The 27,188-nt window shown below is 37.5% G+C and overlaps 1 protein-coding gene across 1 annotated transcript; it reads left to right on the top strand.

Moving 5' to 3' along the window:
* Nucleotides 1-1,733: 1,733 nt before the first annotated feature.
* On the top strand, nucleotides 1,734-14,758 carry LOC118808901 (paired box protein Pax-6-like). Its single transcript, XM_036571783.1, has 8 exons — nucleotides 1,734-1,826; nucleotides 2,971-3,088; nucleotides 4,833-5,006; nucleotides 8,892-8,974; nucleotides 10,670-10,826; nucleotides 10,913-10,983; nucleotides 12,718-12,847; nucleotides 14,295-14,758. The coding sequence occupies exons 2-8, from the start codon at nucleotides 2,983-2,985 to the stop codon at nucleotides 14,390-14,392; spliced, it is 819 nt and encodes a 272-aa protein (XP_036427676.1). The 5' UTR covers nucleotides 1,734-1,826; nucleotides 2,971-2,982; the 3' UTR covers nucleotides 14,393-14,758.
* The last annotated feature ends 12,430 nt before the right edge of the window (nucleotides 14,759-27,188 follow it).

The following is a 27,188-nucleotide window of genomic DNA, read 5'->3' on the forward strand; positions in this document are numbered from 1 at the left end:
TAACATTTGTTTATCATTATACGACAGGAAACATTATTCCTGTATGAATGGCATATAATCATATAAGCTAGCTGCATAGGATTTTAATGAATGCATGCTGCTGGTGTATTTTTTGCTTTTAAAAAAGTAATTCTGTGTATGTATCAGACAGACAATATGATCCATAAATTATGCATACATGGCCAGTATTTGATACTAATATATATGTACACAACACATATGTATATATATTTTGAAAAGCATGCCTGACCCTGTGATATGTGTACATGTGAGCTGTACCATAAGATCAGTACCAAATGAATACATTTTTTTTGTTCATGTCAACAAACCAGATTTCTGTCCTTTGTAATTATTACATCTTTCCTTCGTTTGAACTCAGTTCCTTAAAAAGGCATTAAATACACTCTCCGTCATGTCATTTAATGCAGTTGTGATCACATTTTATTTTTATGGCTAAATACGCTGGTGTGATTAAAAAAAAAATGAAATCTCCAAACAAGTAACTTTACAGGAGAAGGGTAATCTTTCTTTTAAATGTAAGAAAATGTAACAAAACTTAATTCTAAATCATTTTGTACTGTTTCTGTTGGTCTGTTCATCATGACATTGTAACAAAATATGAAAAGCAGCTGGCATTTTTAAAATAGGTGAAAAAAACAAAAATGGAGATACAAGGTTTTGTTCCAATATATGTGTGTACCTTACATTGCGTGTACATTTCATGGTGAATGGTCCAAAAGAAATGGCCCAAAATTACTTGACAGAAATTCTGGTCTCATTGTCTTACATTAAACGTAAAGTAAATTTTTTCCTTCTTCTGAAAAGTTACCATTTTGGAGATACAAGGTTTTGTTCTGACAGCAGCGATACACGTACATACATATACACACACACACATATACATACGTCTGATGGGATTTGTATGTATGTTATTTGAATAAAACACTTAATAGGAGATTTTTTAGCATCAAATGTTATGGACTGTAATGACCCTTATTCTGATTGTAGGTCGTTTCTAGAACCGTACATCTGAGCCAAGAACCATTCAGGATCTTTTATTTTTTAAGCGTCTCTGTATTTGGGGGGTGAAATGCAAAGTGGCCTTTTCCAGCTTCAGTTGAAGCTTCATCACCGGAAATGAACTTATTATTGTTGGCCTAATAGTGACAGGAATAGGATTAATAAAAACAGATAACTTCAGGCATTTTAATGGATTTCAGTCCTGATGACCAGTTCATACAGCCTGACCTTTAAATACTACATTCATGAGCACTCTATTGTCCTTCCACACTATAGGCACTTCGTAAGGCCTACATTTGGATTATTGAGGATGTTAAATATTAATTTATAATGTATTCATTTCCTTATGCTGCACCATTCTCCACTCTCTTTTTTCCTCCACCTCTCCATTATCTCTCGACTTTTCATTGCTCCTCTATCTCCCCCTCCTCCCCCCACCCTGACATTAAGTTCAAACTTGACACTGATGTTGACTCACTGTGTCACCCCTCTCTCTCTCTCCCTCTCTTTCTCTCTCTCTCGCTCTCTCTCTCTCTCTCTCTCTCTCTCTCCCTCTCTCTCTCGCTCCGAGGACAGAAGTGCCTGCAGACGCATTTCTCTCTTGAGCCCTCCCTCTCTGTATCTCTCTCTCTCTCTCTCTCTCTCTTTTCCACCCTGTCTAACTCTTGCCATCTCTCTCCCATTCTCCCCCCTGCTATCTCTTCCACGTATAGTCCATTGTCAACAAAGAGACCGAGCCGGGTTTCGGGAAGAAGGGATGACTTCGCGCCGGGCTCTTTGATGTGTCACACATAATTCGGCCTTTGGTAAGTTTTTATTTAGTTTGTTTTCTTTTTATTTTTTACCTCCATTTCAGTAGGTGTGTTGTCAGGCACAAGTTAGGAGTGGGCAGATTCAGGAGATGCATAGAGAGGAGTGGACGTTGACAACGATTAACCACAAAGTGCGACACACCTCGGTCAGGTCAGGTGGCATCTGGTCTGTGAACTTCAAGAAAGCATTCGGACAGTGATGAGCAGTTGTTCTGTGTTTGATGATCAGTTGTCACAGCGTTGGACCATTTAGATGACAGTCTTGATGTTAAGCCACATTATGGAAACCTTCTGGCCTTCTCTCCAGATTTCTGCTGAAATTCTGCCCAGATCGCCCAATTAGTACATTTAAAGGTCACGAGTGTAATTCAGCTTCCAAAATATGTGTGATTTATTTGCCAGTCATTCACTGACAATTCAGCCTTTAGCTCTTCATGAGGTTTTTTTTTTCCTGTTGTGAACATGAACAGTAAACCATCAGTTCACTGAAAGCTGGGAGGAATGAAGAAAAGTAATAGAATTGTAGATATTCTGGCAAAATTGTGGGGTTAATTTTTTACTCTGCGTTAGCCCTACGGAAAAGTAAGTAATTTAATTTTGGGGTAATTGTGTATCTGTCGAATACAGATTTACATTTTTTTCTGTTTGGAATAAATGATAGAGTGTTATAGATAAGACACGTATTATTGTACAGATGAGGCTTTAGACATTGAGATATTTAAAAAAAAAAATACACAAAATGTCTATATTCAGAAACAATCTAATAACTCTTTCACTTTGTATTTATGTACTACGCCATCCTTTCTCTAATGTAGCTGCTGTTCCCAGCGCTCCCAGTGTATGAATGTAGAACACGAGAGGAAGCGCCGCGTTCGTGTAACGAACTCCGTCTCTATCTGTCAGCATGACGCTAATTCACTTTAATGCCAGACATGTGTGAATTCAGGCTTACACTCCTTTCTCTCTCTCTCTCTCTCTCTCTCTCTCTCTCTCTCTCTCTCTCCCTCTCTCTGTCTCTCTCTTCATCCCCTTTTCTGGGTCAAGAAGAAGAAGGGAGACTCAGAGATCAGGAGTCAAAGGTCAAGGGTCAGCTATTATTCTTTCTTGGTTACAGAGTCGTTTCTCTCTTTGTCCATAGGTTGAGCCGGCGATGTACGAGAAGTTAACCATGCTGAACCTGCAAAGCAGTTCAAACTGGAATGGGCCCAGTGACTGGTACCATCAACAAAACACTGTACCTACCCAGCACAGCACAGGTGACCAGAATTAGTGCATTTACGTTTTAATGGATGTTAGGTAACATTTATACATCTTCTAAAACCAAAAACAAGAAAAAACTAAACAAGCAAGCATTCCTGTAGTACGCTTATCAATTTGCATTATTATCTGTTTATAACTATTTGGTAAAATAGCAAATACCACCAATAAACACTACAAAAAATGATCTTAGCAAGTGAAACACCTCAAATAATAGATATATTGACCTTAAATCTAGTTAATATATCTAATACGTCTCATTTTGAGACTGTTATAAGAAGATTATGAGATTATTTAACCGGTTTCTGTACATTTATACTCATTTTAGGTCATTTTATCCAGAGAAAGTGATTCTATTGGCAAATCATTTGCTTGTTTTGTGAAATACTGAAGACAATTTTGCTCAATTTAAGAAATAATGCTTAAAACAGGTGAAACTATCTGCCTAAAGAATAAGAGACTTTCATAAGATAAAATGACTTAGAAGAAATAAAAAGTGTCTATAAACAAGTTGAACAATCTCATAATTATCTCACAACATTATAAAGAGAAATATTAGATACTTGTTTAGATTTAAGGTGTTTTCACACCTGCTAACATCATTTTTTTGCAGTGAATATATTTAAAGATGTGAGTTGTGCAGCTTTAATTTACAAGTATTTCTGATTTATTTACCATAATTTGTGAAAAGCCTTTAGTTAGTCCTGTAATTATATTTAATATTAAGCCTTTAACATAAAAATAATTATAATAATAATTAAGTCTTTAACAAGCTACCTGTGTTATTATTTTGAGGTTTTGGGTTTATGTTATACTGTATTCAAAATTATGCCATAGTTACGCTGTTAATATCCTTTGATGGATGTATAACAGGTCTTTTAATTAAAACAACATGAAAAACTTTCTAATGAAAGTTTAAATATAAATCTTTACATTTTATTTAAAGTGAAATCATGCAGGTCATGAGGCATCTTTAATCTGTATGTATTCATTTTTTTAAAAATTACTAGATTAGATTATAATCTTGGAGATTGTTTTATCATTTTATTATTTCAAAGTAATCTCCTAGATTATTATTATTATTATTATTATTATCATCTGCACTGTTAAAAAAGAGGGTTCTTTAGAAAAGACAGTGGTTCTGTATAGAACCAAGAACACTCAAAAAACATTTAGATGGTGAAATGGTTCTATAATGGTTCTATGGTATTGTTATGATGTCAAGCTTGTAACAATAGAAGAACCTTTTTTGGTGCTTGAAGAACTGTGTTCAAAAGGTTATTTATAGAACCATATACAATACATTCTCCATCAATCTGAAAAACTATTTCACCATGCAAAGAACCATTTGAACATGCAGAGGGGTTTTGAGTGTTCATGGTTCAATGTAGAACCATTGTCTTTACTAAATAACCCCTTTTCAAGAGTGTAATTAAATACTCTGTGTAAATATTCTGTGTATATTTACTGTATAGATACTATATTATGATGATGATTATTATTTTTATAATAATATATACTATAATACTTGTTTATAAATGCTTAAAAACAAGCACTCTTTGTTTGTCCAGCCTTGTATTATTAACGTGGTAAGAGCTCACATTTGAACAGAAGCGTCTCTGTGTTCTCTCAGAGTCGTAACTGTGGGCTGAATTTAAAGGGTCAGTAGGATTATTTTGCTTGATTGTGCTCTGATCTAAGTGTAAAAGCCAAGGTGTAAAACAGCTCTCACTTTGCCGGCAGTGTCGGAGGGCTGCCTGGTGGAGGCGGACGCAGGGATGGGGCTAACAGGAGGAGGAGGAGGGCAGGTAGAGAGGGATGAAGGTGAAGAGACGCAGCTGCGGCTGCAGCTGAAGAGGAAATTGCAGAGGAACCGAACCAGCTTCACTCAGGAGCAGTTAGAGGCGCTGGAGAAAGGTAGGAGCTGCAGCTCTTTGGTTTATTTGGCCTGTGTTGTAGGGCTGGGCGATTAGTCAAATTTTATTTGCGATTACGATTTTGGCTACCAATGATTATGAGGACAATTCTGTTTCGCAGCGATGCTCTCGTTTTGTCTGGTGTTATAAATCCAGCGTGCCAATTTCCTTTATTTGTCCTTTTTTTTTAAATTTGTTTTTCAAGTTTTTTATTAAAGTTCAGTAAATGCATGATGTTTCCAAAGTCAAAGAGTAATCGTGTTAGGTAATCGTGATCTTAGTACTGACCAAAATAATTGAGATTATAATTTTTGCCATAATCAAGCAGCTCTAGTGTGTTGTCAGTATGGACTTCATTGCTGGGTGATTATTGAACTGTAAGTTTACCTGTTTGGGTGATTGAGCTGGGGGTGGTCCAGTTCATCATCATGCCATCTTGATTCTATGCTATACAAAAGATGGTTCTATAAGGGTTCCTTAGTAAGGAAAATGGCTCTGTGTAGAACCAACAATACTCAAAGAACCCTTTGCATGATTAGAAAATGTGCATGAGTGTGCTATACATGGTTTTATATAGAACTTTTTTGAAAATGGTTCTATATAGTACCCAAAGGGGGCTTTCTGTTGTTATGATGTCAAGCTTGTATACATTAGAAAAACCCTTTTCAAAAAGGTTTCATATAGAACCATCTATAGCACATTCGTGCACATTTTCTATCAGTCTGAAGAATAGCCCTTTGGTCATGCAAAGTGTTCTCTGAGTGTTCATACTTGTATATAGAAACATTTTTCTTACAAAAGAACCCTTGAAGGACTGTCTTTTTCAAGAGTGTGGAGGTGGAACAGTGTAGGACATTTCCTAACATGGTATCTAAATTAAAAACAATGTATTATATTTATATAACTTTTTATTATAACTACACTCACATCTCTCTGCCAGGGTTTTCACGAACTAGCATGCTACCAAGCACGCTTTACACTGTCTGTCTGTGTGTCCTGGTGCCTGGGGACCACAGCAGTAGAGCTGTTTGCATTCTTAGAAGATCATATGCAGTAATCAGAATTGTTACAGTTTGAACAGTATGATTATCATTGGGTTTATTCCACGATATATCATTAAAACTGACAACCATCCCATCTCTATACAACATTTGCATATTTAAATAGACAAAATTACATCTTAGCGAGTAAAAACACCTTAAATCTAGTTAACATATCTAGTATTTTTCATTATGGGACTGTTGTAAAATGTTTTGTCATTTTATCTAGAGAAAGTCTGTGCAAATTATTTTACTTGTTTTGTGAAATACTGAAAATAATTTTGACTATTTCAAGAAATAATGCTAAAAACAAGTGAAACTGTCTTCCAGTGGAATACACTTTCATAAGATAAAATGACTTAAAGAAAATAAAAAATGTCTATAAACAAGTTAAATAATCTCATAATATTCTCACAACAATCCCATAATTACAAGTATTAGATATTTTGACTAGATTTAAGGTGTTTCCACACATGCTAAGATATCTTTTTTTTGCAGTGAATATATTTAAAGAGTTGTGCTGCTTTAATTAAGATTCACAAGTATTCCTAGTTTATTTAAAATTTGTGAAAATCCTTTAGTTAGTCTCATAATTGTTTTTGATATTAAGCATTTAACTAAATAATTACAGTAAGTCTTTAACAAGCCTACTTGTGTTGATATTTTGAGGTTTCCAAATTTGTTCAGACTCCAAAAGTTCATATTCTCAAAAGTGGTCTTGGCATATCTTACTGGAGCTGCACAGTGATATTAGATTATATTGATATCTGCAAATCATCACCTTTTCTTAAATGGTATCATACAGATGTTTAGATTTGACTGATATGTCAGACTGCTATTTGATGATAAATTTATTATACTCTGGAAGAGTAGAATGCTGGGCTACTGTGCTGTCTTGTCTGCATTTTATTCATTTTATGCACTTGTGACTTGTGAATGTTATATTTCTCTGGAACGCTGAAAGAGGTGGATCTCATCCTGATTTCTGCATTTTATAAACGTTGATGTATCAGCAGCAGAAGATGTGAACATGAAAAGTGTTTGATATCAGCATCAGTCCACAGTTCCTGTATCAGTGCATCCCGCATGTTGACTACAGAGGTGTACAATAGCTTTGGGCTGAACAATTTGGGGAAAATATCTATTGCAATTGCAATTTTACTTATCAATATTGAGAATGTTATTCATATTGCAATTATTTTGCAATATTTTATAACAGTCTGTTAGTTGTGGTTGTGATGTCACAGCACAGGGGTGTTTGGCTGCGTCTGATTGGCCCAACACATCTACAAGGACCTCACAAGTTCTGTGTGATTGGCTTACGTTTCCCCCCTTTAAAACTTGCCGAGATATGAGTATCATTTTATATGAAAGAGCCTTTAAAGGAGAGTTTAAGAAGATCTGCACAAATTGAGACAATGACCTCATCCAGAATATTATTTTAACAAAAACTCATCTGTAAAATGGTAACTTTACAGAAGAGAAAAGTTAAATGCTGTAAGATTTCATTTGAAGTAATTTTTGACCATTTCTGTTGATCTATTTGTCATGAAATGGTCGCATAATGTTGGTGTAAAAGAATAAGCAGAATAAGAAACAAAAATGTTACAATGTAAATAAATGATGACATAAAAAGTTATGATCCTTTCATATGACAGTAATGAGAAGTGTAAGCTAATTGAAGTGATTTCAAAAATAAAGAGTTCATCTCAGTTCCAAATAATAAAACAGAGAGTGGGGGGATTGCTGTGTTGTGTGTGATTCGGAGTGATATTGCGTTAACAGATTTCAAATGGCGTTGTCGTCTGCACCACTCGCACACATTGCACGTCTCCCTGGCTGACCTACTAAATCCTGCCATCACCTCACACACACACACACACACACACACACACAGACACACATCTAAAGACCACATCACTGCACAGCACTGCCACAATCATCACACGCACCCCAAGTCACCCCCTCCCCACACTTTCCCCCCATTCCTCAATTTATGTCTGGGTTAAAGCCCTGCTAATTAGTGGCCTCACTGAGGAAGACTGAAGGCGAAGAGGGAGAGGATGAATACATGAAGGAAATAATGACAGGACATTGATGAATAATGGAAGACAAAGGACAAGTGCGTCTTGAGGGCCGTAGCATGTAGCAGCGTTTTAGAAACAGTGAGTGTGTTTACATGCACTTAATAATCCGATCCTTATTTGATTTCTGCAGTTATCTGATTATTTGAGTGGTCGTGTAAAGAACATATTCCAATTTTTAGATCAGATCAAGGCCTAGAAATAAAGAGAGCTGAATTTGAGCTTAGTAATCGGTTTCTCAGTGCATTAACACTCTTACTGCACTCAGTCTGCGCATGTGTGAAAACAGAGCGCTGTCCCGGAAACAGCATGCAGTGTTTAACAAAGCACCCGTGAGATGCCAACAAAACACTTTTGGAGCGACACTGAAGCTGATTACATGCCTGACGAAATGAAGGATTTAAATATTATTCATCTTCTAGATGATGTATGTTCATATTTTCTGCTAAAGTGACGATGTTTAGAAAAAAAAAAAACGCTGTGACGTTTGAGTTTTAGGTTCTGTTCACGTCACATCTGTCTCTGTGAGTTTATTGGCTGATGGCAAAGCAGAAATCCGATTACTGTCTGACTCATGTAGACCTAGAGTTTCCCCATTATGTGATTACCCAAGTGTAAAAATGTTGAACGAATTTCTGACAAAATCTGATTGTCTGTAGTTATCAGAGTATAAAGTGCATGTAAATTAATTGGGATTATTTGTATATTTTATAATGTAATTATTTGTAACTTAAATTTATGTATATTTGCTTTGTCTTGCAGAGTTTGAAAGGACACACTATCCTGATGTCTTTGCCAGAGAGCGGCTAGCTAACAAAATTGACCTCCCAGAAGCGCGGATACAAGTAAGTGCCTCGTGCCTCTTTTAGAATTCAGTTCAACCTCAACTGGCTGTGCAGTAAAACCACCATTGCACCATCTACATTCACTGTCCACTTTCTACTTCCACTCTCTGTTCGCATTATGAGCTCCATTATGTAGATCCACTCTGTATGTGTACAGTTATAGGCTGTAGTCCATTGTTGCTGCGATATTTATTAGCCCACCTCTACCACATTCATCACTGGTCACTTCACGATCACAGGACTGCTGTATCATCAGTATTGCTAGGATGTTTATCTTGGCCTGATTACAATTGCACATAGAGATGTGCATCCCTAATGATAATCCATAACCATATGCTGGCCTCAGTAGCATACATGGAGCAATCAGACTGGGGCATCTTTATTGGACCCTTTATATCACATTGCTATTTATGCATTTTTACGCTCATGATTCATGAGTAGCTACAGTAACTTACTATACTTCAACCTTAAGCATAGTTTCTCTTAGTTCCTACCTTTTATAAATGTTTAAGTATTAGCATTGACAGATATGTGCACAAAATTATGGTTCTTAACAGGGTTTTTTAGTAAAGAAAATGGTTCTGTATAGAATCATGAACATTCAGAGAACCCTTTCCATGATTAAAGGCTTCTTTGCATCATGAAAGTGTTCTTCAGATTGATGGAGAATGTTCTGCAGGTGGTTCTATATAGAACCTTTTTGAAAATGATTCTATATATATAGCAGGAAAATGGGTTCTTTTATTGTAAGAAGTCCTCTGTCTTTGTGACAGTAGAAGACCCCTTGTTGGTGCTAATGGGAATTGGCTTAATGGTTTCCAATAGAGACCACTAGTTTCCTACAGAACACCTTTAGATCCCGTTAGGAAACCATCAGATGCATTTAGAATCAGGTATTGGTCACGTGATAAACCATTAGGATGCTTTACACTGTGATATCAACCCATTAAAAAAAGCCAAAACACATTACAAAACCTTTAGTACCAACAGACATGATTCATAGATAATGATTTCTATGGGTTTTTTCAGCAGGGTTGTGTTCTATGGATAAAATCAAGCCAGTGTGTACTGTCCTCCTCAAGCGTACAATGCAGAACATCATGTAAACTATGTGAAAATGTGTGATTTTATGTGGTGACGTTGGCTGTTGCTTGTGAATTCCAAGCTAATGACACCGTCCATTCACTTAAGACAGCAAGACAGATGGTTATGGTAAATAGAAGAATGGCTAAATTAAATGTTTCAAGGTGTTTTGGAGTTAAGACAGTGCGTACATTGAATAGCCCCTCCCATCTCTGTCATCTAAACTCATCATCATCATCATCAACAATAACCGCTTAGTCCAGATAGGGTCGCGGTAGCAGTTGGGAGAGCAGGGAATCCCAGATGACCCTGTGTCATCTAAACTGAAATTTCTTATTCCATGCAGTCTTAAACATCACAGACGTCCTGTGTAAACTGGCGTTGCCCACCTCCCAATAGAGACATTGCAGTTACAGTGTAACGTAAGGCTTTATGGCGGACTGTGTGAGACTAGTGTTCGCCCAATTCCAGCTGAGTCAGTGTGTTATTGGGGGAAGCCCTTCTGTGCTCCCACACAGTGTTTACTTCACAAACACAGTAAAGCAGACATGACAGCTCATCAGTTTCATCTGCCACATCTACGCTCCTCTGCGCGACCTGATTGATTGACAGGTGTGGTTCTCCAACCGAAGAGCCAAGTGGAGGCGAGAGGAGAAGCTGAGGAACCAGAGGAAGTCCGGAGGCGGGACTTCCTGTGGCCAAACGCACGCTCCGCTGACCACCTCCTTTAACCCGACCATCTATCATCAGCAGCATGGCAACAGTCCAGGTGGGTCCAGCAATGCAGGCATCTGGGTGTAAATATAATTTTAATTCTGTATTAGTGTAATATCTGTCTTCTGTGTGTGTCTGTAGTGTCCATGCTGGGTCACACCGAGACCACTCTTCCTAGCTACAGCTCCCTGTCTGTGTATTCTGGAGTCCAGGTTTGGTGTTTGCACTACTCTCAGTACGAATAATGATGTAAGACAAAAATGACTGAAAAGTATTGAATGGAAAGATTTTATAAACATTTCCTAATCAATGTATGTAAGACTATACAGTTTAAATTCTTAAGTGTTTTTAAGAAAAATGCTTTCGTGAAATAATCTAACCCTCGTTACAGGGGAATTGTACATTTTTTTTTTTTTAATTCTGCATAATTCGGTGTTTGAGAAACAATGTGAAATGGTTTATTGTAGGGATTTCTTTACAGTGGTGGTGATAGGAACCAGGGGTCGCCATAACTACAACACAAATATAGACATTTTATTTACTATCCAGAACCACCAGTGAACCTACATGAGTCTTCTGAGTTTATATGTGGAATGTTGATGATGGTAAAATAGTGAAAAAACTGAAACAGTAAGTTTTCTTTAGAGACTGTTTTGACTCACAACACCCTGCATGTATCCCTCCACCATGAATGGGTTTTAAAAATACATTTTAGGCCAAAATTATCGTAAAACAGTGTTTCCGACATCAGGCAGTGAATTCATAACTATTTCATATAAGAACTTTATGTGAGGGAGCTTTGGAGGTGGACGTCTGGTTCCTGTCACCACCACTGTGAACAATTCTGACTTAGTATGTTTCTCTAGCATGGAGAATTTCACATCAAACCACTTTGAACAGATGAATTATGAAAAAAAGTTGACGAAATTCTCTGTTAATAAAAATATGAGTTATTATTTTTTAGACTACATCCCTTAATAGGGCCAAAGTTGGCCAGTGAGGATGTTTTATTTGCCCTGCCTGAAAGTTGCCTGAACTCCTCCCTCTGACCCAATGAAAGAAAAGACATTTTTATGCTATATATAACTTACTCAGTTCTCATTTCCACTTTAAAATGGTATTTTTGGATTATGACCATGTTACTGGCAAATTGTTATTGTTATACATTTTAAAGGTTAATAAATCTACCTACCTTCTTTAGTGGCCCGTTTGGCCTACTCCAAATGCACCCAAAACAGAAGTTTTGGCACCCCTGCCTTAGTGATCTTCTAGTGCCATTTCAGGGGGCTTAATTTATTTATCTGTGGATCTGAGCTAAATAACTTACTAACCTTGATAATTCAAAATCATAGCTTGAGGTCTCAGAGGAAAAATCATTCTCTCTGCTTTTATTTTTAACCATTAACAAAGTGTAGGGCTAGGTGGAGTGCCTAGGCACATGGGGGCCCTCCAAAATGCTAGAGCTAGCCCTGCTTGTGATCTCTGTGGTTGAAACAAAGCCAATATGTACTCTCCTAATTGACACAAAACAATTCAGTATTCATGTTTCAAACTTATTTATGATATCATATGCCTAAAAAACAGGGAAAAGTAATGAGAGGCCCTGTTATCACAGATGGACAGAACATTTTAGCACATTTCATAATCTATATGATTATACAGTGAATATTTGTTTAGTGTTGGGGTTTGTAAGGACGAGGGTGATTTGTTCTTGCGTCTGAAAAATGCATGTTGCTTTCTACTGCCCTCTTGTGGGTCTGAGTAGAGCGGACACTTGGGAGAGTGATGAATTTAGTACTCATTTAAATATCAATACAAAAATCATACTGTGAAGACTTATTTACTTATTTTATTTTTTTCTCTACCCCACTCTCCTTTCCCTGGTATCCACCTCCTTTATGTTTTACTGTGGATTTATGTTCTGTTGTGTGAATTTGGATTTTCAGTCAGCCCCTCCTCAGTCCGCCCCCTCTTATTCATGCATGCTCCCCCCGTCCCCCTCTGCATCTCGATCTTTTGAGGCTTCGTCGTACCCATCGCCTCACCTTCCTCCTCCTACAGCCAGCACCAGCACAGGTACGTTTCTGCCTTTTGCTTTCCTCTGTTCCGGTCTGAACAACATTGTACCTGAAGGGCCATAGCACTCAACCAGTGTTTTCTCTGCTCTCACTTATCCTAAATTACAGCCATATCACAACACATATCCATATTAATAATTTTTTGCCTTAAGTGTGAGGACCTTGAGTGGTTTGTTTTTACAACATGGCAACAAAGTACAGAATAAAATAAAATACACAACTGTTCAATGACTAAGTGAATTATTAATAAAACTTACTGATAACAAAAATATATATGATGTATATATATATATATATATATATATATATATATATATATATGTCATTATTTCCGTTATTTGTGAAATAATAGGCAAAGATTGTTTAATGAACGCAATGTTTAATTTCAGTATTTAATGAGCAGGGAAAACTAAATACAGAGGGTCTGTGGCCCTCCAGTTCTGAAATTGCTACCCATCATGCTCTGTTTGTTAAAGGACCCATATCATGTAAAAAGTTTTTCCTTGCTGACTAAATGAAAGAGCTTAATGTAGTATGTGAAAATTGTTAAAGTTTCTCATTATTTACTCTCAAATGCAGAAGTCCACATATAAAACCACAGGGTAGGAAAAACCTTTTAAAGTCATTATGGTGTTTTCTGTGTGACTGCTAACATAGCCTACAGCAGCTTAGTCCCATTATTGATTAGTACTGCAGAGTGTTGTTCCTGCAGACTGGCTGTAGCAGAGTTATTGGAGTAGATGTGGAAAAGCGATTAAACGTTGTGCTATTGCTGTCTTTTGAGTAGCAAATAGATTACTGAAGCTTTCTAATCCGCACACATACATACAAATTTTGTGGCATCTAGTGATGAGGTTGCAGAGTGCAACCAACTGAAAAATCTTCCCTCACCCCTCCCTTTGTAAGCGTGTAGTAGAACCTATGGTGGCCGTCAGGTTTTCGGCCGTCACCTGTCCCCATTTCTTTTGCTTCTTCATGTTTTCGCCTCTTTGATGGCGAGGATTCACCCTCCTTGTCTTTTTCTTGAGCTAAATAATTTGTCTGATCCTCCATTTGCCAAAATGTAGGTTGTCAGACTTCTCACAACACAAAATATTTAGCCAGCAGCAGCAGCAACCACTGTTTCTTCTTTTTCAAGCTGCCACTTCAGCATAAAAATACAAAAGGCCCTCTAGAGGCAGCATTTGGTTTGTCTGTTCTGGGCTACTGTAGAAAGATGGTGGGGCTACATGGCGGCCTCTGTTATGAAGAGGAGCTGCTCCCTATGTAGATATGAAACATTAACACAATGATTTGTAGTTACACTAATAAAAAACATGGTGGTGTATTTTATATTCCATTTCTGCTAATAGATCTCCTCAAATCTTACACACTTCACCTTTATGGGCGTTTAGTACAGTTTTCATCTTTCATTTGATTAACACTGCGTTCCTTCATTCCTACAGGTTTGATCTCTCCTGGTGTTTCAGTACCTGTCCAGGTCCCAGGGAACGAGCAGAACATGGGGCAGAACCTGGGTCAGTACTGGGCCCGACTGCAGTGAAGACGAAGGGAACAAGCAGGATGAAGTGGGGGCGATGAAGGCTGACATAAGCGTTGAAGGGGAATTAAGTGCAGAAGGAGAAAGAGAGAAGCCGTGGGTGAACGCTCGACTGTTTCAGTTTGCGCTCTTTAGGGCAGCGTTGAGAATGCAAGTATCAGCGTTCTAGATTCTACCGTTCTAGATTTCTCGACTTGTGGATTTCTCCACAACTCAGTCTGAAAGGCGTGCTGCCATGGATGCAGTTGGATGCAGTCAGGGGTGGGCAGTGTGACAATATGTTACTATCTTGATAAGTTACGTCACAATGTCCTTTTCTTGGTAAATCACTTTTCTGAGTGTGAAAAAAACACTGAACAACTGCGTGGGTTGTAAAAACACCAAAAAAACATTTAGACCAATTATAGATGAGCCTGTAAACCAAAGTCTATTTTTAAACATTGTTTTTCTCTTTGTGTTCCTTCTCGAAATTGCTTATATTTGCCCAGGACTGAATTAAAAAAATAACTGTACTCATAGATTTTGTTGCATTTTCAATGGCATCCCTATTTTATTTGCTTCAACTTGTTTGTAAACCTCAGAATAATATAGGGCATCACAAAAATGCTTTCAAGTCCTGTACTGCTGTATTTTTGCCATGTTGCCCACCCTTAATTGGAGTGCACTGTGAGACACATTACATGTCTAGATAATGTGCAAAATAATTCAGGCCTATTCTTGTTTAAGAAGAATTTGCACACTTTTTGATGTAGTGTAGCAGAGAGCAGGGCACAGCCTAAAGGATGTTACAGACCAAACGAGATGGCAAAATGCTAAATATTTGATTGCAGGTTCTCTCTTTGGAATATCGCTGTGTTTTCCATGCTGCAAAGAAATGGGCAGAATACGTAGGCTATCAAAAAAAATACATATTATATATCAGCCGTATCAAAACAGGTCCTTTGCTCCCCACAAAATGGGCAGTGTGTAGGATGCAGGAGGAGAATGGAGAGTTACTCCACCTCATGCAGGAGCTGAAACTGTACGAGTGCTTTCATTCACATCTGGGATCTCAGCTGAGTTTGAGCTGATTCTGAAGATGCAGCAGCACTCTAAAGCACAACAGGCTGAATGTCTTTAAGTGCAAATAAGATCTGACTGTTTGCTCCAAGCAGAACAGACAAATTACGACACTGATACTGGCTACTGTCCATTTAGGAAAAGTGACAGTGACATAAAGAGCTTCATCACTTCATTCACAAGCTGAAACGTTGAGCTCTTTCACATTTACCTGATGTTTGTAGCTCAGTTTGAGCTGCTTTTGGCGACTCCAATCCTTCTGATGTTCTGTCTGCTGGACCTCCATCATCTCGGCGAATGTGATTGGTCAGTGAGTTCATGTCACCCCAAAAATCAAACAGAGGGCGTTTCTGCCGTCTGAAAAATAGCATCTGGTGTGCCAGATCATCATTTACTGTCGTCTGAATAAATCACACAAATAAATCCGTTTGGTGTAACTCATTTTGTTTCTTGCTAAATTAAAAATTAGACTAAGATTAATAACTGTTTTATACAAGCAACCTGCACATCTCTGCTACAAATAAAAACTGTTTCTAGCACCTACAGTTTCTGAACACTTCAGCCTAAAGCAGAGTGAGCTAAATATGGGAAACATATAAATATAATTTTTGGCTATAAATCACAAGAGTAAATATCAGCATGATAAAATGTCAACATATTTTACATCTATAGTATGTTTTTGTAGATTAAAGCTGAATTTACATGGGGGGTTGGACTTGTCTCGTTGTTTATTTTGGGAGTTTTAGTCGTTACACTGCTTTAAATCTAACTCCGCCATGTGGAGGCTGTACTTTAACCTGGCTAGCTCTCTCTATGAGTTTACATGCCTTTGAATGGTGCTATATTACAGCCACCCAGAGCGAGAATAAAATAATACAGTGATGAATTATGACCTTATACTCACAACTCAGTAATGAAAAAAATGATGATTAAAAACATCATTTTATGGTACAAAAAGAGTCTTCAGGGTGAATCTGGAGAAATATTTGTCTGATTACTGTCAAAATAAGTAGATGAAGTTGCTACGGGAACATGAGAAGTTAACTGCACTCTTAAAAAGGTTAAAAAAGATGGTTCTTCAAGGGTTCTTTAGTAAAGACATTGGTTCTAACACTCAAAGAATCATTTGCATGCTTAAATGGTTCTTTGCATGGTGAAATAGTTCATCAGATTGATACAGAATGTGTTCTGTATAATTCTATATAGCACCAAAAAGGGCTCTTCTACACTCTAAAAAAGATGGTTCGTCAAAGGCTCTTTAGTATAGAAAATGGTTGTATATAGAACCGTGAACCATCAAAGAACCCTTCACATGAATACAGGGTTCTTTGCATAATGAAATGGTTCCTCAGATTGCTGGAGAATGTGTTGTAGATGGTTCTATATAGAACCTGTTTAAAGAGGGTTCTATATAGCACCAAAAAGGTTTCTGCTACCCCTGTGACGTCAAGCTTGTCATGATAGAAGAACCCTTTTTGGCGCTTTCTAGAATTCTTTCTACATAGAACCGTCTACAGCACATTCTGCAGCAATCTCAAGAGCTCTGTCATGATGCAAAGATCTCTGTAACCATGTAAAGTGTGCTTTGAGTGCTCATGGTTCTATATAGAACTGTTTCTTTACTAAAGAACCCTTGAAGAACCATCTTTAAGTGTGTACAGTAACAATGTCAAGCTTGTTACAATAGAAGAACCATTTTTGGTGCTATGTAGGACCATTTTTAAAAAGGTTCTATATAGAACAATATATAACACAATCTACATCAATCTGAAGAACCATTTTATGTAAATGGTTCTTGGAGTGTTCATGGTTCTATAAAGAACCATTGTCTTTACTAAAGAACCATCTTTTTTAAGAGTCTACATATAAGATTTGGTATTGAGCCCTGCATTAGGCTGTGTCCCTCTCTCCCCCACTCAGTATGTGTGCTTAGGTACGCTTGTCCGAGCTTTCACCCACGGCCAGAGAGAACAAAGCGTAGGTCAAAGAGGAACTTAAACCCATGAAATTGTTTACAAAAATACCTGTGGAAACTAGAATGATGGCTTCAGCTTTAAGAACAAAAATCAAACCTCCTCAGACCATATAATTACAAATATACAGAATTATATGTTGCATTATAAGATACTGTGATGACAATGACATTGTGAAAAATTCCACACCCTTCACTTACTAACAGGTAAACTCTAACACTGTTTTTTGTTATTGGGTACATTTCAGAATCAAGTATCATTTCACACAGATCAGCTCGACTAGTACATGCAGACAAGCAAGGACGTATGTAATGAAATGTGATCAGTATTAAATGAAATGTGCCCACTACTAGCGTACTTAACGCTTCTGTCTGTCAGACAGCCTGAAATTCAGAGAACCGGTTATTATAGTGACACTTACTTTCTCCAGAAACCTGAACATATGACACCAAAGGCTGACCAATCCAAATATTTGCACTTAAGCGAAAGACTATCACTGATTATCAAGGAGCCAGTGACAATCATCATTGCTAACTGGAGATAAAGGATGCTGTGCACATATTTCTTAACCAATGAATTCCCAGCATGGTTTGTGAAGCGCCTGACAATCCAAAGTTTCTCACTTTTTTCTTTCTGTGACTTTTTTCAAATGTTCTTTTTTCTGTGTAAACATCTTTCTGTATCAGGATTGAGATCTGTGTATCCTGCTAGTATGTGGTCTTTAGTGTGGGAGTGTGTGTTTGTGTGCAGGTGTGTTTCGAAGGTTTTGAAGGGCATGAATGTAAGTGTTTTGTTTGTGGAACAGAAATGTGTCTTAATTCCTGCAGTCAACCAATTTTGTGTATGCATTGAACCCTTTAATAAAAATCTACATGTGAACTCCACACTCTGACTGTTCTTATTAAAGGCCAAACAGTTGCCTGGTATAAGCTATTCGCTTTCACTCCATTTTCTTACAGATTTGATACAGTTTGGCTTTTGCTTTTTTGCCTAAACCTAATGGGGCTAATGCCAAATCCAGACTCATTAGTGTGGGTTACAGAGAATGTGATCAGCTCTTGCCTAGCATTAAATGGAAATTCTACTTATTTTTCAAAATTTCTGCATAATTGAAGGTTAAATTGGCAGTGGTTTGGTGTGAAATGCTCTGTTCTAGAGAAACTTGCCATTTCAGAATTGTTCACAGTGGTGTGGTGATAGGAACCAGACGTCCACCTCTAAAAGCTCCCTCACAAAAAGTTACTACATGAAATGATTATTATAGTTTCAAGAAAATTCTGTCCTAATACTTATTTTTTAAATTCATTCATGGTGGAGGGTTACATGCAGGGTGTTGTGAAGCATAGTAGTTCCCAAAGAAAATGTATTGTTTTAGATTTTCTACAATTTTATCATTATTACCATTCCTTATTAAAACTCAGAAGTCACTTGTGGTTTTGGATAGCAAATAAAATGGCCGTATGTGTGTTGTTGGACATGTCGACCCCTGGTTCCTATCACCACCACTGTAAAGAAATCTCATCTCAACCACTAAATTATGCAGAATTTTTCCCTTTAAAAAAAGGAATTCCCCATTATTCAATGACTGATATTTCCCCTTTTTATCTGTTAAAGCATTTACTTTGATCGTTTATGTACCAGAAATTCATATATGTGTAGTTTTTTCCTCATCTGGTTATGCAAGATTATTTCAATCATGAAACAAAGAGTGTGGCTTGTCACACAATGTCCTTTTCTCAAGCTCTGTGACATTGCAGTATGTTACTATGACGGCTTAGATTAGTTTTCGCAAGTTCCACTTTTACATCTGGATCTGTTGCAATCTTGTTGTGGCGCTGAGTGGCGTGTAGGCTGGTTTCGTAGCCAGAATTGGGCAGGGCACTTTAAAATGTAGTGATGGCTCAACACAGAATACCTCTTGATAAGGCACATCGGAAAAACTGTTGTAGTTTTTACTTCATTTACACTGTTCCTCGCTCTTACTGGTTGGCAGTTTTATTCATGTAATACAGCTGGTTATATTTTTGATGAAAAAATATGTAGATTTCTTTAAACTTATTTGCTTAAACTTAATTTTATTTAAATATTTTTGCCATATCTCAATAATGAAATCTGGCTAATTTGAGTATAAAGTGGGAAGCGATGTGATTTTCAGTTTAAGATCCAGGGGACTTAAATCTGTGTAGTTCTGTATGAGGGGCGGAGCTAGAAGTGTTGGACAGAGAGCTGTCAATCAAGCAGCTTATTAGACACGCCCACTCAATTCTCAGAAAGGTCTGGTCGACGTGTTTTATCATATTTATGTCTTATATTTTTCATTCAAGCTTTGCTGGATGTTTAATACAACACTGAGGTTTCCTATCATAAAAACATTTTTATATTTAAAAAAAATATATATTTTACTCTGTGATCCCTGAGATCACTTTAAGGATTTGCATGCAACTTGTCACAAAATGCACGAGTCCAGTACAGCAGCTCGGCTTATCACTCGTGAACTTCTACTGAGGACACCGTTCAGTTTAATCGTCCCTCAGAAGAGTTAAACAGCGCTAAAATATTAACGTATTGGTTTATCAGTCCACTGAGGCTTTAGCAGGAACTTCAATGTTTGTAAAGAAGCCGTTAATTGAGATTTTCTTTAGAGAACGTCTTTAACCAATAAAATAGTAAAGATGCATTGACAGCATTTTTTTAAAGATGGTATATATTTTTTAAATTGAGTGGGTAAATATTATCCTAATGTGTTCTCCTGAAAGTGTGAGAGTAAATGTTCTGAATACTGGCTTTAAAAAAAATGTAACTTGGACTGAATACAGATGCTTAATTTCTCTATTCTGAGTACATATTCCCAATACTTGTATTCTGTGACCTCCCAACCCTGGACATAGACAGAATCTACTTTTCGAGGCGGTTACAGTTTGAGGGGGCCAGGTAGCAAGCATCGTCCCAGAGACATTACAATAGTGAGGATGACCAACACCAACTAGCCTACTTCACTGTTGCTAAATCATTAGAAAATTACCTACCACATTATCAAAATTCAAAGCAAAACATTTCTGAATATTAAACATGACACAGTTGCTTATCTCTTATTCAGCAGGCTTACATTAGCTACTATAACAGCTGACAGAATACCACAGACAGAGCTGAAGTTAGCTTTTTATTTTCACCTTAAATGGTGAAGCAGTTACGTCTTTAGATGTGCCAGAATGTAACTGCTGCACCTTTTAAGGTGGAACAGGAAATCTGAATAGGAAGCTGACTTCAGCCTCATGCATCACTGCGGGTAAAGGCAAATTAACCAGATGCCTATTTTCAGCAATAGAATTGGATATTTAGATGACTGATGGTGACGTACAGCTTTTGTAAATGTTCCTATGGTGATAACATCCACCGAAAATTTGATAATCTAAGGACAGTCTCTGGCATTTATATAAGGTGGAAAAAGGCCTCAGGCTGCAAGAACTCAGTGTCTTTCTGCATGACAACTTTACGATTTTTAATGTTGGAAATTGAAGGGGTGAGTTGGTGGGGGGGCATCCAAGTGAGATGGCCTAGGCTTCCACAGGCCCCTTCGTAGCTACACGCCATGTGTAGGCTCATTTAATTGAGCCCTAGCACCACAAGGATGGAACATGTCTGGTCATCATATTTTGAGCCCTAATCAGTATGAGTAAAATGTGATTGTCAGGAAGAAAAAAGCTTCCATTAGAAATAGTCACTTTCCTCCTTGATGGCACTGAAGTAAATGATGTGAAGCAAGCTGCTGTTTGACCATCATTAACACTCAATCTCTCTCTCTCTCTCTCTCTCTCTCTCTCTCTCTCTCTTTCTCCCTCTCCCTCTTTGTCTCTCTCTCTCTCACACACACACCCTCTCTCTCTCTCTCTCATGACTAATAGCATTATTAGGCTGGCGGCACTGGAGGCTGGGGGGTTGGGAATACTGGACAGAGAGTAGCCAACATACTACACTGTATTACAAATTAAATGTTTACAGTTTAACAACAAAGATTTTTCATAGACTTTACTCATGTTTTAAACATTTAACATGTCTATCACAAACAGTGGATTAGTTTTTAAAATACTAAAAACAGTTAAGGTGCTTATAAAGCCGCTTAGTGTGATGAAATCTAAAACTCATGAACATCATGCAAATAAGGTAATTCAAGCTTTGAGTCAAAGCAGTCAGTTCATATGTATCGTGGTTGCATCACCATTGTGTGCGACTGTGGATCTGACTTCCATTTAGAGTAAAATGACTAAGTCAGCACCGACATGAGGATCCTTATTGGTGTCACAGCTCGAACCATATGAGTCAGCACCCACTTGTGCCCACTCGGCTGACAAACTGTTTAAGCACATGGGGTTTCTATGGCTATATTGCACAACTGTTTCTTCCTCTTAAATAGAAGTGCATCTAGACCAGGGTTCATGCCATGCCATGCACATCTAGCACACTTGATTCCTCAGGACTGAGTTTGGGAAGCCCAAGAGTTCACACATCCACCACTGTTCTTGCCCTGATTGAGTTTAACACATATTAGAATTAAAGGTGGGGTCAGTTTTTAAGTCAGAACACATTTGGTAAAATTCTCCTCAAATTCTGGCAACTGTTAGTAACGTTTGTGCTGCGGTCTTGGTGGCTGCCTCAGGCCCTGTAAACGGAAGAAAAAAACATATGAAGTGGACCACTAGCCTCAGCCAGCTACAAGCCTGTTCTGATAAGACCCACTGCAATGTGGCACATTAAATGAGAGAACAACATTAAATGTCTTAGTAACGTGTTACACCATCATGAGCTACCAGAAGAGCCTCAGTGCACCCCAGCATATATTCCACAAGTATCTGGAACTGTACAGAGGACATGGAACACCGTTCTTCCTAAAGATATTCCCTCAGCTGGTGATTTGATGACAGTGGTGAAGAGCGCTAACACATTGGTCCAAAATCTCCCATTGGTGTTCAGTTGGATTGAGATCTGGTGACTGCAGGGGCCATGTCATTTCATTCTCATTAAACCATTTAGTGGCCCTTCATGCTCTGTGGATGGGGACACTGTAATCCTGGAAGAAACCACTCCCATCAGGACTTTTTCTTCATAGGATAAAGGTGATGAGTCCGAGCCCCTCTTGTCTGAGGGGACACGTGGACCCAAATCATGCCAGCTGTATGCCCCCCCCCCAGCAGCTTAACAAAGCTCCTGGACCATCTCATTGGATTCAGGCCTGTACTGTTTTTTTGGAAACCACAAATTGACCATAAGACTTTATTTCCATATCTCTGTAGGCCAGGCTATGGTTTTTTGAACCACCAAACTCTCACATGTGCATTGGTCTTTGTAATGAGGGTCTTATTCACTGCAGTACTTTAAACTTCTTAAAAAAATTTGCAGATAATTATTAGCATAGCATGCTAAAGCTAACAAAGTGATTCAGTGGAACTCGAGTCAAACAAGAGTAATGTGACATCACTAGTTAGCTTTTGTGATAGGTGATGTTAGCTAAGGTTGGGGGTGAAATTGTGGTTTAGCAGTTTCAAAACAGCTAGCTTCAGCTAAATTCTGCCAAAATCGATGAACTCATGTTTTAGTAAGCATCGACAATCCATGCTAAGCGTTGACGTTCGCCACATCAATAAATAATTGAGTACAACTTTGTGTTCTTATTCCATATATAGGGTGTGTTATGTGTATTTTCAGCTGTTAACTATACATGCATTCTTGAGATTGTGCTGGTGTGCATTGACGCCAGTTTCATTCCTTTCAATGATGCATGCAAAAGCTGCTTGAGTGCTCATAGCTCCCCCTTGTGGAGAATCTTTATGCTGCTAAATGTAGGAGAGTAAGTTACAAGCCAGGAGATGTTCTCATATAAAAAGAAGGCAAAGTAGTCCTTTTCCAAAAACATTGTGTGTCGGAGGTGTATATAAAACAACAGCTATCATTACAAATAATACAATTATAAATATGGTTCTTCAAAGGTTCTTTAGTAAAGGGGAATGGTTCTAATTTCTCCATCAATCTGAAGAACCATTTCACCATGCAAAGAAACATTAAGCATGCAGATGATTCTTTGAGTGTTCATGGATCTGTATGGAACCATTGTATTTACTAAATAACTAAAAAAAAAAATCTTTTAAGAATGTAGGGCTGGGTAATATGACAATATTTATTGGTATCATGATAAATTACATCACAATATGTCATAATAAACTATTCTGAGCATATCATGGATATCATCAGTGTTTAAAAAAATGTGTATTTGATTATAAGAGACTATAATTAGTCTTGTTTAATTAGATTTAGTCCAGCACAGTGTGTGAAATGTTGAATAAAAATCATTGTACTTGGTATTGATGGCTGGTATTTTTTTTAAATATGGCACTAATATATATATATATATATTGTGACATAGTATGTATCGTTAATATTTCAAGTATTGTGATGATGTGTTCTGTCATATCGTCCAGCTCTAAGTACAAATACACCAAGAGTCAGTAATCACATGATTTGTGTAAGATAGCTGCTTTAATTGCTTCACAGGAATTTACATTTGATGCACAACCGCTGCCTGTATAAAACTGCATAGTGTCCATTTCCCGTAGCCCAGTGGTCATTGTCGTCATCCCTTCTCAGTTTCCTGTATTTGAGTTATTTTAAGCTGTAAGCTTTCATGTGAACCTGTGGGGTCTGTATGTGTGTGATATAGCATCCTGTTTATGGTTTTAGGTCTGGGTATTGATGTTATGTTTAGGAGACCATCTGTTGAAGCAGTAGATAAAGAATCCTTCATTTATTTGATTTAAATGTAGTTTATATATAAGTATGTCTGCTTTACTAGCGTCTGGAGAGAAAGATATTCTTATTGAATTATTGTAGTCTGTTCCGCTCCTGGCTTCATCTATCAGATTTACTTTTTAAATTTTACTTTTGGATTTCAGTTTTCTTACATTTTACTTCTCAGACTTGCTTCCTTGTCCCTGTGATACTGAAATGATTTTATGATAAAATTTTACACTTTTCTGTTTGGAATTGCAACACCTGGGGCCGTATTACAGAAACGTCTTAACTCTGAAATCTTATCTGTTTAGTCTCCATGACAACTTCAGTACGGGCTGAATTTAGGACAGTAGCTGTTGCAGAATAACAGTTCCTAACTTCATAATCTCATCATTAACTCCAGATAAGAAAACAGCATCACACAAACATCCTATCTAGACTAAACCTCCTAAATCCTGTCCTAACTTTAGGATGAACCTCAACAGGGTCCTCACTTCTGTTTAAGGTCCGTTTCTATGGTTTTTAGGCAGCTGTGTCAGAAGCATAGTTCACTACCAGCATAATGAGCTCCATGTATTTCTACTGTAAAATGCTGCTTTCACTGTGAGATGATTTTCTTTTCTAACTCTGCGTTTTAAAAATCTCAGACGCTGCAGACTCGAACTAGAGTTCTAGACCTTCCTCTGATCTAAGAAATCAGAGTGTGCTGTTTACACGACCATTTGAATCATCAGATAACTGCAGAAATCTGATTATGATCAGATTATTGAGTGCATGTAAACGCACTCACTGTCTCAGACATCAGGCAGTGTATTCATAACCACTTTTATGTAGTAACTTTCTGTGAGGGAGCTTTTAGAGGTGGACGTCTGGTTCCTATCACCACCTCTGCTATGTCCACTAGATTAGTGATAAGAGGAGATACCTGCGCTAACTATGAAGAAGACGACTTTATTTGTGTATTATTTTAAAGATTATGTTGTATCTATCATTCTTGTTTTATCTCATTTCTTTCTAATTTGTTGTCCTCCAGCTCAGGGACTGCACTCGAAAATTAGCCAAGTTGGCTAAACTGGCACATTTACAGAAGTATTAGTTAATATGCAAATTCCCTGCTAAACTAAATAATGTACCTACACTTAGTGGCCTTTTCATCAGATGCACCAACCTTGAGGGTTACTTTGTAGGTTTACGATTACTGACCTTAGTCCATCTGCAACTGCACAATTGATCAAGATCAGGATCACTGCTGACCAGATTTGGTTTGGGCAGTAGACCGTTCTCACGGTATGGTCATGATAATATCACAGTAGCGTGGGTGGTGCTGATGCGAATGTATCAGACACTGCGAATGCAGTGTTGCTGGGGGTTTCACACACGTCAGTGCGACTGCTAGCACTGCCCGCAAACTTACAGCCAAAAGCAGCTCTGTGGTCAGAAACTGACCATTGATGAAGAGGATGGAACACAAACTATGAATGGAAAAAGATGAGCTATAGTGTATTTATTCTCCCACTTCCTCATCTAGCTTTCTAAGAGAAGACTCAGTGCTGTTATCGTGTGAGAGACAGATTGCAAAAGTCCTGATTACAGGGTTGCCAGTGATTGTGACACTTTTTTGAGAACGTGTATTGTTTCGTTGCATAATTAAAGCTCACTGAAAGGTTAAATTTCTCTCACATTTTCAGTTTATGATCAAGCTGAGAAACAACAATGTACTTGGAATACGTATTCAGAATACAGAATACATTAAATATCTGTATTGAATCCAAGTTACATTTTATAAAGGCAGTATTCAGAATACAGTTACTGTATTCTGAATACTGCCTTTATAAAAATAATAGCATAAGAGTACTTACCCAATAAAAAACAATCTTCAATCTTCAAAAGAAACACCGTCAATGCTTGTTTATTAATTATGACATTTAGCAAACATCAATCAATGTGATCAGTTATTAATCTCAGTGTTACTGAGCTCTGCTAAAGCCTGAGTAGACTGATAAATCAATGTGACTGATAAATCAATGTGATGATCAGTTATTAATCTCAGTGTTACTGAGCTCTGCTAAAGCCTGAGTAGACTGATAAATCAATGAGATCAGTTATTTGTGAAGATTAGCATCTGTGGTGTACTGTACAGCACGGGGGATTTTGGGAGAAGCAGTGGACTGGATCATGCAGTGAGCAAATCCTTCATGAAACACATTAAATGAGCGTCTGCCAAACAGCAAAAATATTAAAAGAATAATTGCATGAATGGCGTGAATTAAGTATAAAAAAAGTTTTTTTTCTATTGTGCTTCACCAAGATGTGCTAGAACTGTGTTGTAAATATATGATAAATTCTGAGTATTTTTTATGTATTGTAAAGGAATACGTTACTGAATACATTCAGCACAGTGTATTCAGTATTCAGCCATCACTACTTTTTTTTAGTATTCTGCCCAACGCTGTACGTAACGTAATGAAGATGTACTGCAAGGTTGCTGGATTGTTTTGTTTTCAGGTTATTGTGCAACTCAGGATACGTGTTGACACAGTTTGTTTTATCTGTTGGAATCCGTTAGGGGTGTATTGTGGTTCAGGTACAGGAAGGATACACCCTTTCCACATTTCAGTTACGAGAGTTAACATATGCTTTCTTGCCGAAATTGGTGGTTTTGCTTTTGCAGTCTTTCTCTCTTGCTTGTAACTGCCTAAGGTGTCTGTGAGGTTAAGAAGACAAAAATCTCACACCAAGAGTATGTGACTATAGAGAAAATCTGGTTACTGTTGTGTCTGGTAGTATAAAAATTGCCTAAATTGGACAGAAGTGTTTTTTAGTACAATCTATGAAACACCCAGTCCAGTGAGTCTAGTTTAATAGATGTTGTATGTTTGGGTGGTCAGTATGGCAAAAATATATTTTTTTTAATGAATTTTTCATGCTACACTATATTATATAGTTTTTCTGAGGTATGATAAATTGGAACAATGAGTGCACTGATT

This window comes from Colossoma macropomum, unplaced genomic scaffold, assembly GCF_904425465.1.
Source record: "Colossoma macropomum unplaced genomic scaffold, Colossoma_macropomum, whole genome shotgun sequence".
Taxonomy (NCBI): Eukaryota; Metazoa; Chordata; class Actinopteri; order Characiformes; family Serrasalmidae; genus Colossoma; species Colossoma macropomum.

Bases quoted from the DNA above. Each gene is read 5' to 3' on its own strand.
- LOC118808901 (XM_036571783.1), top strand. From the start codon at position 2,983: ATGTACGAGAAGTTAACCATGCTGAACCTGCAAAGCAGTTCAAACTGG. The intron at 5,007-8,891 runs GTAGGAGCTGCA...TTTGTCTTGCAG, and splicing joins GTTAGAGGCGCTGGAGAAAG to AGTTTGAAAGGACACACTAT. The intron at 10,827-10,912 runs GTGGGTCCAGCA...GTGTGTCTGTAG, and splicing joins GCAGCATGGCAACAGTCCAG to TGTCCATGCTGGGTCACACC.